The sequence below is a fragment of the Neodiprion fabricii genome, chromosome 4, assembly GCF_021155785.1.
Source record: "Neodiprion fabricii isolate iyNeoFabr1 chromosome 4, iyNeoFabr1.1, whole genome shotgun sequence".
NCBI lineage: Eukaryota > Metazoa > Arthropoda > Insecta > Hymenoptera > Diprionidae > Neodiprion > Neodiprion fabricii.
The window spans coordinates 1,857,599-1,868,497 of NC_060242.1; the positions used below are offsets into that span (position 1 = coordinate 1,857,599).

The following is a 10,899-nucleotide window of genomic DNA, read 5'->3' on the forward strand; positions in this document are numbered from 1 at the left end:
AAAGCACCAGCTGAAAAATGTCGAAAACTCAGGTTTTCGTTTTTTGGTTCTAACTCTTCGTACGTTGCTCGCAGCGTATTGGTACTGCGCCCAATCGTTTCCTCTCGCAGAATTACGTCGGAATGGTGCATCAAAGAATTTATTTCAGCACTTTTCGAAATCCTCACAAACATAAAGCCGAGGAAATGCAGATCAATTATCGCATTCTTTGACTGTAGCCTTCAATCCGTTGCTCGCGGCAATGTGTAACTCTTCGCAGTTTGTTTTACACCCAAAGTGACGTCGATATTTTTAAACCTTGTTAAAATGGTACTGAGCAATCAACGGAATTTGAGATATTCTTTGTTAAAATTTCGTCAGGCACTAGGAAACCATCTGGGTCCCCCGGCTCAGGGGGGTCGCTCGAAAAGAGTGACTGATCAATTGATTGCTGTCGATACCGATCGTGTCTGTCTGCATGCATTCCTGTTTGCTAACTTCAAAGTGCTCCCTATTCACGCACTACGTTTAATTGGAACTAGTTCAAGAATTCATCTACTGTCGTCAAACTGCTTTCATCCAAAACTTCATCGTGGTTAAATCCAATCAGCTGCTTCCGAAACATAACAAGATTTTACCGCTGTAATCGACAAAAATCCTTGACCTGATTGCATTGTGGGTATACGATGCTGGCTACTTTTGGACGGAATCGAGTTGTGCAAGTAAACTATTGTCTGAATTCAAGTTCTTTCAATTTCAACAAGAAAGTGTTTCATATTTCAATATTATTATTTATTTTATTTCACCTCATATCTTACAGAGTATGGGTTTCCCCGTTATAAGGCATAAAGATGATACTTGTCATTGGCAACAATATCTGATATATTACATACAAAAAATACTTCCTACTTATATTGGTAAACGTAATTCTCTCGTAAGTGGTGTATGAATTCATTTTCCACGGTTAATTAATAATGCTCGTTGTCAGAAAATTGGTGTAGCTTTCTTCTCGGCTTCAGCGGATTAATAAGGGATATGCAGCACCTGCACAGGCATCTGACGTACCGGCATCGATGTTCCGCGCTTTGATATATCATGTGTTGGCAAGTTACGCTTATTCGAAACTCACAAGACCCCATCGCTGAGTATCGTCGGCTGTCGCAAGCGTCCAGCACTAGCGCACGTTAACGATTAACATAACCTCTTGTGCTCCATAACCTGAAAGCAATAAGGCCCAAATAAATCACCACGTGAGAAGTAGAAAAGGAGCGTCAGTGAACGCATGTTGGTGATCGAACTTTCGATAATAAACCGTTAATGAAAGTATCAAAATGGGTAAAAAGTCGAAGATTGGAAAGCAGCGGAAGGATAAATATTATCAGTTAGCCAAGGAGACAGGTTAGTGCTCTATATGAGAAATTCTAACCTAACTTAAAACTATCCACATTTTTTCAATGGCTTGATATTAATTGAAATTTTACCTTACCCAGGTTTCAGATCTCGTGCGGCGTTCAAGTTGATCCAACTCAATCGTAAATTCGAATTCTTGCAAAAGTCTAGAGTATGCATAGATCTCTGCGCTGCTCCGGGTGGTTGGATGCAAGTCGCCCGGCAGAACATGCCCGTGTCGTCAATCGTCATCGGCATAGATCTATTTCCGATAAAACCGATACCCGGCTGTATCAGCATTACCGAAGACATTACAACGGACAAATGTCGTGTCGCCATCTCCCGAGAGTTGAAAACGTGGAAGGCTGACGTTGTTCTCAACGACGGAGCCCCAAATGTTGGTAAAAATTGGCTGCACGATGCCTATCAGCAAACCTGCTTGACTCTGTCGGCTCTTAAAGTTGCCACACAATTTCTCAGACCTGGAGGATGGTTTGTCACTAAAGTCTTCAGGTCCAAGGATTATCATCCGCTTGTCTGGGTCCTGAAACAACTATTCAAGAAGGTATTATTAGTTGCTATATATTATCAGATCCAAGCAAACATTAAATAATAAATATTTAAGCAGCTAACGCATATTGTTTTCGATTCAGGTACATGCCACAAAGCCTCAGGCTTCGCGCAACGAGTCAGCAGAAATATTTGTCGTATGTCAGTATTACATTGCACCGGATAAGCTTGACCCTAAATTTTTGGACCCCAAATATGTTTTCTCCGAACTGGATGTCGAATCCAAGAATAAATTGAACGTCTTTCATCCAGAGAAGGCAAAAAAAGCCAAAGCTGAAGGATATGCTGAGAACGACTATACACTCCATCATAAGATGTCTGTTTCGGATTTCATAGCGAGAGAAAGCGGAATTGAAGCATTGCAATATGCTTCAGAAATTTATATGGACGACGAGAGAATAGCATCTCATCCAAAAACAACCAAGGAAATATTAGAATGCTGCAAGGATATAAAAGTCTTGGGTAGGAAAGAATTAAGGTCTCTGTTAGCTTGGTGGAAATTGTTGAAGGAGGAATTCTGTAAACCCGAAGAAGATGCAGAAGCATCGACTCTGAACAAAGATGAAAGTACAGACCAGGTAAGGCCGCTGACCCTGGATGATGAAGAGGACAAAGCAGATTTAGCGATTGAAGAGGAAATCTCGGAACTCAAGGCGGAAGAATTGAGAGAAGCAAAAAGAAAACGAAAGAAGGCCAACAAAGAGAGACAAAAATTGAACGATCGATTGAACTTGAAAATGGTACACAAAGGAGACGAGGGGCCCAAGCTTGAAGGAGACGACATGTTTGACTTGAAAGAAATTAAAACACGCCAGCATTTGAACACCGTCATAGACCAAACACCTGACATGGTCGCTGAAAGTGAACCAGAATCTGACGACGAGAATTTTCTGCCAAAAAAATTAAGGTACGAAAAAGACACAGGGCACTTGGACAGCTCCGGGAAGTACTATAAGACGGAAGATAGTGAGCCTGAAGACACGGATGCAGATGATTCGGACAGTGATAAATCCGGGCTAGGTATGTAATCCATTCCTCGACCCCAATTTCTAATTATTCTGATGCTGTAGACATTTTATAACCATTTCACATTATGAATATCTGCATAACTGTCAAATTATATTGCACACAGGACTCAGTGAATCTGACAACGAAACTCTTCAGGGTCAATCTAGAAAGAGGGGACTCAGAGAAGACACTACCAGCAATCCATTGGTCACAGATCTGGATGGACGAGACAAAATATCTAAAAGAGCACAGAAAGCAGAGCTGTGGTATGAAAGGGACATATTTAAAAATTTAGAAAACGACGGAGACGCGGATATTGAACTTGACAAAATGGCACAGCAATTGAAGAATAAAGGAGGAAGCATACTTGGTGAGGCAAAGTTAAATGCTAAGAAGCAAAAGAGTAATGAGAACGCACGTAGTGAGGATAGTGATGAGGAAGTCAGCAGCGATTCGGACGATTCAGATTACGACATTGAGGAAGCGATGGCTGATGATAAAAAACCTAAAAAAGTAAACGGGAAAGGCGGATTTGAAATTGTTAAAAAAGAGAATCGTAAGTAAATGGACAACTTGTTTCGATTAGTCTTGTATCCAGTAATTAAAATCTCAACCCGAAATTTCACAATGATTCTAATTCGGTTTTGGCACTGTCAAATTCAATCAATAATGTCCGAATGTTTTCAGCATTCACAAAGAAAAGTAAGAGAAAATTAACGGACGAGGATTTGGCACTGGGTTCGCTGCTGGTGCAGAGTAAAAAGGCTCGGAGGGAACTTGTGGACGCAGCATGGAACCGTTACGCATTCAACGACGAAAAACTACCCGAATGGTTTATCGAAGACGAAGAAAAACACATGAAAAAGGAGGCGCCTGTTCCGAAAGAACTCGTAGACGATTACAGAAAAAAAGTAGAAGACCTGAACGTCAGGCCGATCAAAAAAGTGCTCGAAGCGAAGGCAAGGAAGAAGAAGAGGGCTGTGCGTAGGTTGGAAAAGGCAAAGAAAAAGGCGGAGTCACTGATCGACAACGTGGATCTTACTGATGGCGAAAAAGCAAAACAAGTCAAAGCGTAAGTAATTCTCATCGTATTATTACAATCAATGAAATTGTAGTAATTGTGGTATCGAAAAATTTGTACAAACACCTGCGTCCGATGGCTTCTTCAATTAGTTGTTTATTTTTTATAGATTATACAGAAAGGCGCACAAGGAGCCGAAGAAGGAGGTGACATACGTCGTTGCGAAGAAACACTCGATGCAAAAGCGGGCGATAAGACCGGCAGGGGTTAAAGGACAATACAAAGTCGTCGATCCTAGAATGAAGAAAGATTTGAGAGCTGCCAAAGCGAAATCCAAGACCAAAGGTCGCGGTAAAAAAAGCAAAGGGGGAGGAAAGCCACCGAGAGGTAAACCCAAGGCGGCCAAAGCTAAGAAAGCTAAATAACAGATTAATTCAGATTCCCATACGAACTGCGGCATTCGATTCCCGTAAAAAATACGAAATATTTATTTAAAAAAAAACACACACACACACGCACACGTAATCAATGCATATCGATTAATCGTTGTAAAACGTGTATTAAGAAAATAAGCCGCCAATGTAAGTGCATGAGAAAAATGAATTGTTTTCGAAACCTTCAAGCGCCGTCGTCTACGATTCTACGTGTTTTGAATAAAAATTAATTGTTGACAACATGTACGTTTTGTCTTTTGTCACTTATCTCCTTCACTTATCCTATCTCGGAAACATAGTCTCATTTTGAGTGGTATAAAGCAATCACCTCGTACAAACAGTTCTATTTACTTAGGATTACAGTGCTCTAAGATACGGGGCCATATATTATTGCCTATTATTTCAAATCAGCAACTTTGTGTTGAAATGACGTTTCTAATCACGTATCTCTTGTCGAAGAGCTCCTGCTTACTGAATTCGATTACACGCAGAGGGCATTTCCATACGACGTTTTGGCACTGTGGATAATCGCGTCAATAATTATCCGAATTCAAACTGCCAAGTTTTCAGCAAAACATATCAGGAGGCAGATATAAAATCGCGGCAATTTCTCACATATATTTTCAAATTTAGAATTTGTCTCGGATCTCTATATACCATTCACATATCGAACATCGAGACAAGTTTTCCTTAACTAACTTTACCATTTTTTTTATTCACTTATTTTTTTGAATTTTTTTAATATTTTGCACGCTTCATTAATTTCTGGATGAATAAAGTTCACCGCTGTGGAAAGAGAAAAAAACAATTTTAAATGCCTATAACTAGTAATGAGAAAGATTGCCATGCCGTTGTAATTTGTGCATCGCAAATGTTTATTTGCAAGTCACCCGTTTTTCATTCTCTGCCCGATGTCACGTGAATAATAATTATTAATGATAATTAGCCTTCCGTACAATGGTATAACGGTCAATAACAAAATCACGATACCTCCGTCCTCACCTACAAGCGTCTTATTTGCCAGATTATTTTTGCCCACGCGAAACAAACAGCCAGTCAACGAATTATCACGAAAAGAAGAAAATCATATCGCAAACACTCTTAGTTAACAGTAATCTTAACAATTTTTTCGCAAAATATTGCTGACTAGGAATATAATTTTCTTCCATTCGTCGGTGTATTATTTTATTCATCATATACCGTATACGCACGTTATAACGATAGAATATTTCAAACATAAGAATGTCGTCAGACTTGAAATTTGAGTAATACGTCGTAGGCGAGCGTAAAAATACGGTGTTACTTTTTCCTTCTTTTTCTATCAGCGTTTTTTTTTTTTTTTTTTTATTTCCTACATAACGCGAAGAGTGTCCTTGAACTTTGAACTTGTACAGAGCGAAACGCGGATTATTGAAGGTCAAAGACTACGCAAACGAACCAGGGAACTTTTATTTCACGCCTCGCGTCATTTTTGTTTGTTCAATCGATACTGTAAATACGGTTTCTCAACACACGCACGGAATAAAGTCAAGTTACGGCAAAGTCTGAAACGTACATATTTTACATACAGAAATAAATTGTCATGGTAAATGCATATTGCTTGCATATTATATCCAAATACCGCATAAACATGCTTGTCTCGTCTAGATATTTAATTACCTACAGCATCCTTGTATTAAACATTGTACGATACTTACTTACATACGCATAAAAACACACGTGCGTTATACCCACACGATGAATATTTAATATCCATGGATACAGGCGGTATATCGTAATTACTTTAACCATCAAGCGTCAGGATTCAAAGTATAAACAATTAACGTCCGAGTACCTGCTTCGCGTACGTTACAATGTCCGCTACGCGTATAACATTGCGTATAACAGTCGAAGCGGAGTGAAGTGAAAAATAGAGAAAATAAAAATCGAATACTAAATCGCTCGTGTCGATATAGATCACAGACGCGGTGTAATTATACATGCATGTGTATATGTATGCCGATAGCAAGCGTCAGCACGTATACAACATCGCGGTAAAATTGAATATACCGAGTGTGTATACATATTAATAAATCGTCATTACAGAGCGGGGCGTGTGGCCTCCGTTAAACTTGACCTTGTTTTATTTTCAAACAACCCTGTAACAGCCGCGTGTATCCGTGACATATATCCATCACTGTGTTGGTATACGTACAAATGCATTCCCATTTGGAGCCACTTGCTGTGAAAACGGTTGTAAGAAAATCGAGGAAATAAAATTGTTTGAGATAAAAATTTGATTGTGTTTTCACTGGTTAGAATATCCGCGATATCCGTTTCTCGCCCCTCGATTGATCGCTCGGATCGATCCCTGTTTCTCAACAATACGAAATCTGCTAGGTATACATATATACATGTATACCGTGTATTGAACATTATTGTACGTACAACGTACATACGTATCTTGCCTTGCGCAATCGTAGACAATAATTTATATAACAAGAGACCGTGACGAGTCTACAATCTGGCAATGAACTTGACCCTTAAGCGGATTCTATTAAGGCCTATCTAAGCATGCATGTCGCTATGGGTATGCAGCTAAAACTATGCAAACTAGGCATACGAGGCGGGTAGAGAAGTATACCTACATGTCGTACATATGTACATACACAATGCCGAGGGCATTTGTTCGCATAGTTGCACCAATGGTCTTGCGGCACTTGACTACCTCCATGTGTACGTATGCGCTCGATTATGAGCATAATGCCGTCGATGGTTAGCACACATCCAGGTGGGCATATATGCCCGCTCCGTGTTTACCTACCTAGATGTAAACGACGCGAAGGTCAAGTGCATCATGCTAGGAAATAGCTGCGGCGACGCGCAGCTTTAACCAAGGACGCGAGACTCCGAATGCTCGGTATGATATATGATAGATGTACCTGTTATACGAATGTGCATCGTCGTTATGATTACGGAAGGTGCTACGACCACCGAGGCTCGTTAAACCAAGCGGAATGGAGAAGCGAAGGAGAAAATCCAACGTTTCGTGTTTTTATGCTCTATTTTCTTTTAATACTCTTACGGATGATAAACGGGGAACCAAGTACCCGGGTATTATGTATGTTCTGTATCCGCGAAAAACGATGCGCGATTATATACCGTCGCCTGCTTCTCATTTGCATCATCAAACTAGGTATGTTTGTCATCGCAAACAAACGCGCGGCATAAAATCGCGTCAATTCAACCTTGAGGATGCTTCGGTCGCTTATGTCATTTTTAAGCCGGATTTCTTTTTTTTCTTCTCATCCTACAGAGTTAAACGATCGGCGAACCGGCGAGTGGGCGTCGGTTGCCTAGTTGCCTTGATTTTGGAGGATTTTTATCTTTTCTATTTCAAAAGAATTGCGCGTTTACGAGTAATTTTATAAAAGCGCGCAATCGACGCCGCCTGCATAGCGGCAACCCAAGTTACGTTGGTACAATCCAGGCTGCTATACTTGGCGGAAACATACAAAGGGCGTAACGGGGCGGGAAATTTGGCAAGTTCTTCGCTTCTTGTTTACTTCGTTTAATCGTCGCTCGACGATATTGTGTAAAAAGCGAACCACTACCACGGCAATAAAAGGTAACACATACCGAGACTTATGAACGTACTTTAAATTTCGACGCAGTATTTATTTTCAAATATTATTCGACGCTGTTTCCAATATTTTTAAAAAGAAATTACAAACGTCGCGCCAAACCGACCAAAAACTCAAATTTACAATTGTATATATATAAAAGAAGAAAAAAACCAAAAAAAAACAAGCAAACAATACAGGAACGCGATTAGCTTATCGCTTCCGTTATTGCAATCATTGTCCGGTCATTAAAATATAATTACGGAAAAAATATCTTCGCTCTGACATTGACGCGTGTAACAAAATGCCGCGCGGATCCCTCTTATCATCAGCCTCGTACCAAATAAATTTTCCAAACCGAAAGCGCTGACGCGGCTGGTACCGGAAGTGATATAAGGTTATCGGCGACGCAGCTTTGACACGCGCGGATTCTGAGCGGTATTTGAAAATAATACGTATACATCGGCCGTTCTTTCGTCGTCGATATTTCAAGAGAGATCGTTCCTTGTTTGTTTGCCGTTTTTTCTTCTTTCTTTCTTTCCTTCCGTGTTCCACATTTATTTCCGATATCCCGGTCCCTCAGCCCTCCGTGGTCCTCCCGCCCCCGCCGTTTTTCCACCTGTCATCATTTGTCAGCGATACCGAGCAAGTAAGCGCGATGATGCAACTGCGTAGCGTCGGGACGCTGCGCGGTCGATGTCAAGGCCAAGGTCGTCTCGTCAGTCGCGTCGATCGCCGTTTAAAGTCCGTTGCACGCGGTGAAACTTCGTCCCGTCCGCGTGCACGTTACAGGCATTCGTAGACGTGAGGGGCATGTGTGTCCATACCCTGTGTAAACCGACTAATAGCCGCGGGGTGAGAGGATATAGGGGAACGATTATTCAGCTAACATATAGTCAGTCATCCTACCTCAACAACAAATCACGGTTATCGTTATACTCGCGGTTCTGTGTACGCACGCCTAGGGTACGGGGCCAGAGTTTACGGACTGTTTGCAAAGCAGTTTACCGCATGTGACGGAAAAATACTTTGCCACTTTTCGAGTACGAGCGAGTGACGCAACTCTAAAAAATAAATTATCGTAAAACCTGAAGATAGTGAAAGAAAATATTTGCAGACCGTTACCGATTATTTTCATATTTCTTATTTATTTTTACGCGTACACCTTACGGACTTGCATATACATATACTCGTATTAGTTTATTTCTTTCGTATCGTGGTCCAATTAATCATTTTTCGTATAAATTAGAACTGAAAACGAAGTAAGGACATCAAGGTGATGCCCGATGATCCTATTTTGGTAACGAAAATCGTTATCCAAATTTCTCCGAGACGATTAATCTTGCGAATAAAAGTCGAAACAGCTAACTGCGGAATTGTTTGACGCATTTCGATGTTGATTGATGTAAGATTAATTGGATCACTGTACAAAAAACATAAACGAATACATATATTGTATATATATAAGTCCGTAAGGTGTACACATAAGAATAAATTTATAAAAATATTCCAATAATTGCTATCGACCACTAAGTATTTTCCTACCTCCTCCAGATTTAGCGACAATTTTTTTTCTCAACATTTGTCACAAATTTGTCGAGTGATTTACCTTAAAGAAAAAAAGAATCAAGTTAATAAATGAACCACCCTGCTATATTGTACACCCTGGCTTTGCTCTACATAAATTCGATGACATCTTTCGTGCTTTTGGTAACTATTGAATTAGCCTGAAAACCATCGTACGATTACAGTATTTATTTTCTACAACGACATGTTGTTTAAAGCTCCGGATCAAACAAGACAAATTCCACAGCCGGTCCGAGAGTCCAAATTCACGACCCGACCGAGATTATAACAAACACATCCTATTTACCGACCCTAGTACGAGCGATTCTAACGCGAGCAGATGGTTTATTATTTAAATTTCAAGGTGTCTTGAAATCGGTAGAACGATGAGAAGGGACCCCCCGATCGTCCTTGCGCGTTGTCTCTCCTCCTCGAGGGTTTGTAATCGAATTGCGCAACCCTCCAGTTTCTTCTCCCGCATCTGGATTGTGTAATATACGGTTAAGAGGAGGAGAACTCGCTTTTCGCCCCGCGGGTCGTCAGGGAGTACGGGGTTGCTGATGGAAAGGGACCGTTAAGCCCGACGTATACCGGGAGAGTTTAAGGTCAGGGTTGACCTAGCTGCGAAGTTCGAGAAACACTCGTACACAGGTGAATCGAAACAACACCCACACAACCTACGCTCGTATCCGAATAGCTAACTGCTCGCCGTTTCATCGAACGAGCTGCGCGCGCTTCGACGCTTGCGTCGCGATGCCTCAGCCACTGTCAAGGTCATTCTCGGTCACGGGCGACGCTCGTTTGCTGATCCAGGGACGAGGCGAACAAGAGCGGCAAAACCGGCAAAACTCGAACCTTCCGTACTCCGTACTTGATTTGCGTTATACAAGCAATTCCCGAGAGGAGGAAGAATTTTTTAATGCAGAGATTAAAAACATAAAACAAACGAAACAAATGGCGGTCAAACGAACCCGGCGGGTATCCTTTCCTCCCACTTTGTACCCCTGACCTTCCTGTGAATAATTTCCCTCCGAGCCTACATCAAACATGCAGGAGGCATGGTCCCGGGTTCCAACCCCCCCACCCCCCACAAGGTTCGTACGCGCCTGCCTTCCTGGATTCCCAAGTCCCCCAAGGGGTGACAGGGTTAAACCGAGCGCTGAGGGTGCGGACAAGTTCAAGGCCGCAATGTCCGGGCCGCGCCCGGGCGAGCCAACCCAAATACGATTTCACCTCCCCTGCAATCGGGAAATAAAACTGGTACCCGCGCAGTGTGTGTGTGTGTGTGTGTGGGGGGGGGGGATTCATGGTCGAGAGCCTCCGGAACCCT

General features: G+C 41.6%; 1 protein-coding gene and 1 long non-coding RNA gene across 4 annotated transcripts in view; one reads left to right on the plus strand and one right to left on the minus strand.

Moving 5' to 3' along the window:
* Window positions 1-1,057: 1,057 nt before the first annotated feature.
* Window positions 1,058-10,899, minus strand: part of LOC124181129 — a 93,720-nt gene continuing 83,878 nt past the window's right edge. For all 3 annotated transcript variants that reach the window (XR_006870385.1, XR_006870384.1, XR_006870386.1), the window contains 2 exons: window positions 1,466-1,921; window positions 1,058-1,197 (listed from right to left, as the gene is read on the minus strand). This is a non-coding gene — a long non-coding RNA (uncharacterized LOC124181129). The remainder of the gene's footprint in view (window positions 1,198-1,465; window positions 1,922-10,899) is intronic.
* Window positions 1,170-4,496, plus strand: LOC124181126 (pre-rRNA 2'-O-ribose RNA methyltransferase FTSJ3). The gene is made up of 6 exons (XM_046567372.1): window positions 1,170-1,377; window positions 1,470-1,933; window positions 2,022-2,958; window positions 3,071-3,502; window positions 3,634-4,018; window positions 4,137-4,496. The coding sequence occupies exons 1-6, from the start codon at window positions 1,311-1,313 to the stop codon at window positions 4,390-4,392; spliced, it is 2,541 nt and encodes an 846-aa protein (XP_046423328.1). The 5' UTR covers window positions 1,170-1,310; the 3' UTR covers window positions 4,393-4,496.

What these genes read in the sequence shown, in the direction of transcription:
- LOC124181126 (XM_046567372.1), top strand. Translation starts at nt 1,311, where the DNA reads ATGGGTAAAAAGTCGAAGATTGGAAAGCAGCGGAAGGATAAATATTAT. An exon ending in CAGTGATAAATCCGGGCTAG is followed by an intron (nt 2,959 to 3,070) that starts GTATGTAATCCA and finishes TATTGCACACAG; the next exon opens with GACTCAGTGAATCTGACAAC. An exon ending in AAAGCAAAACAAGTCAAAGC is followed by an intron (nt 4,019 to 4,136) that starts GTAAGTAATTCT and finishes TATTTTTTATAG; the next exon opens with ATTATACAGAAAGGCGCACA.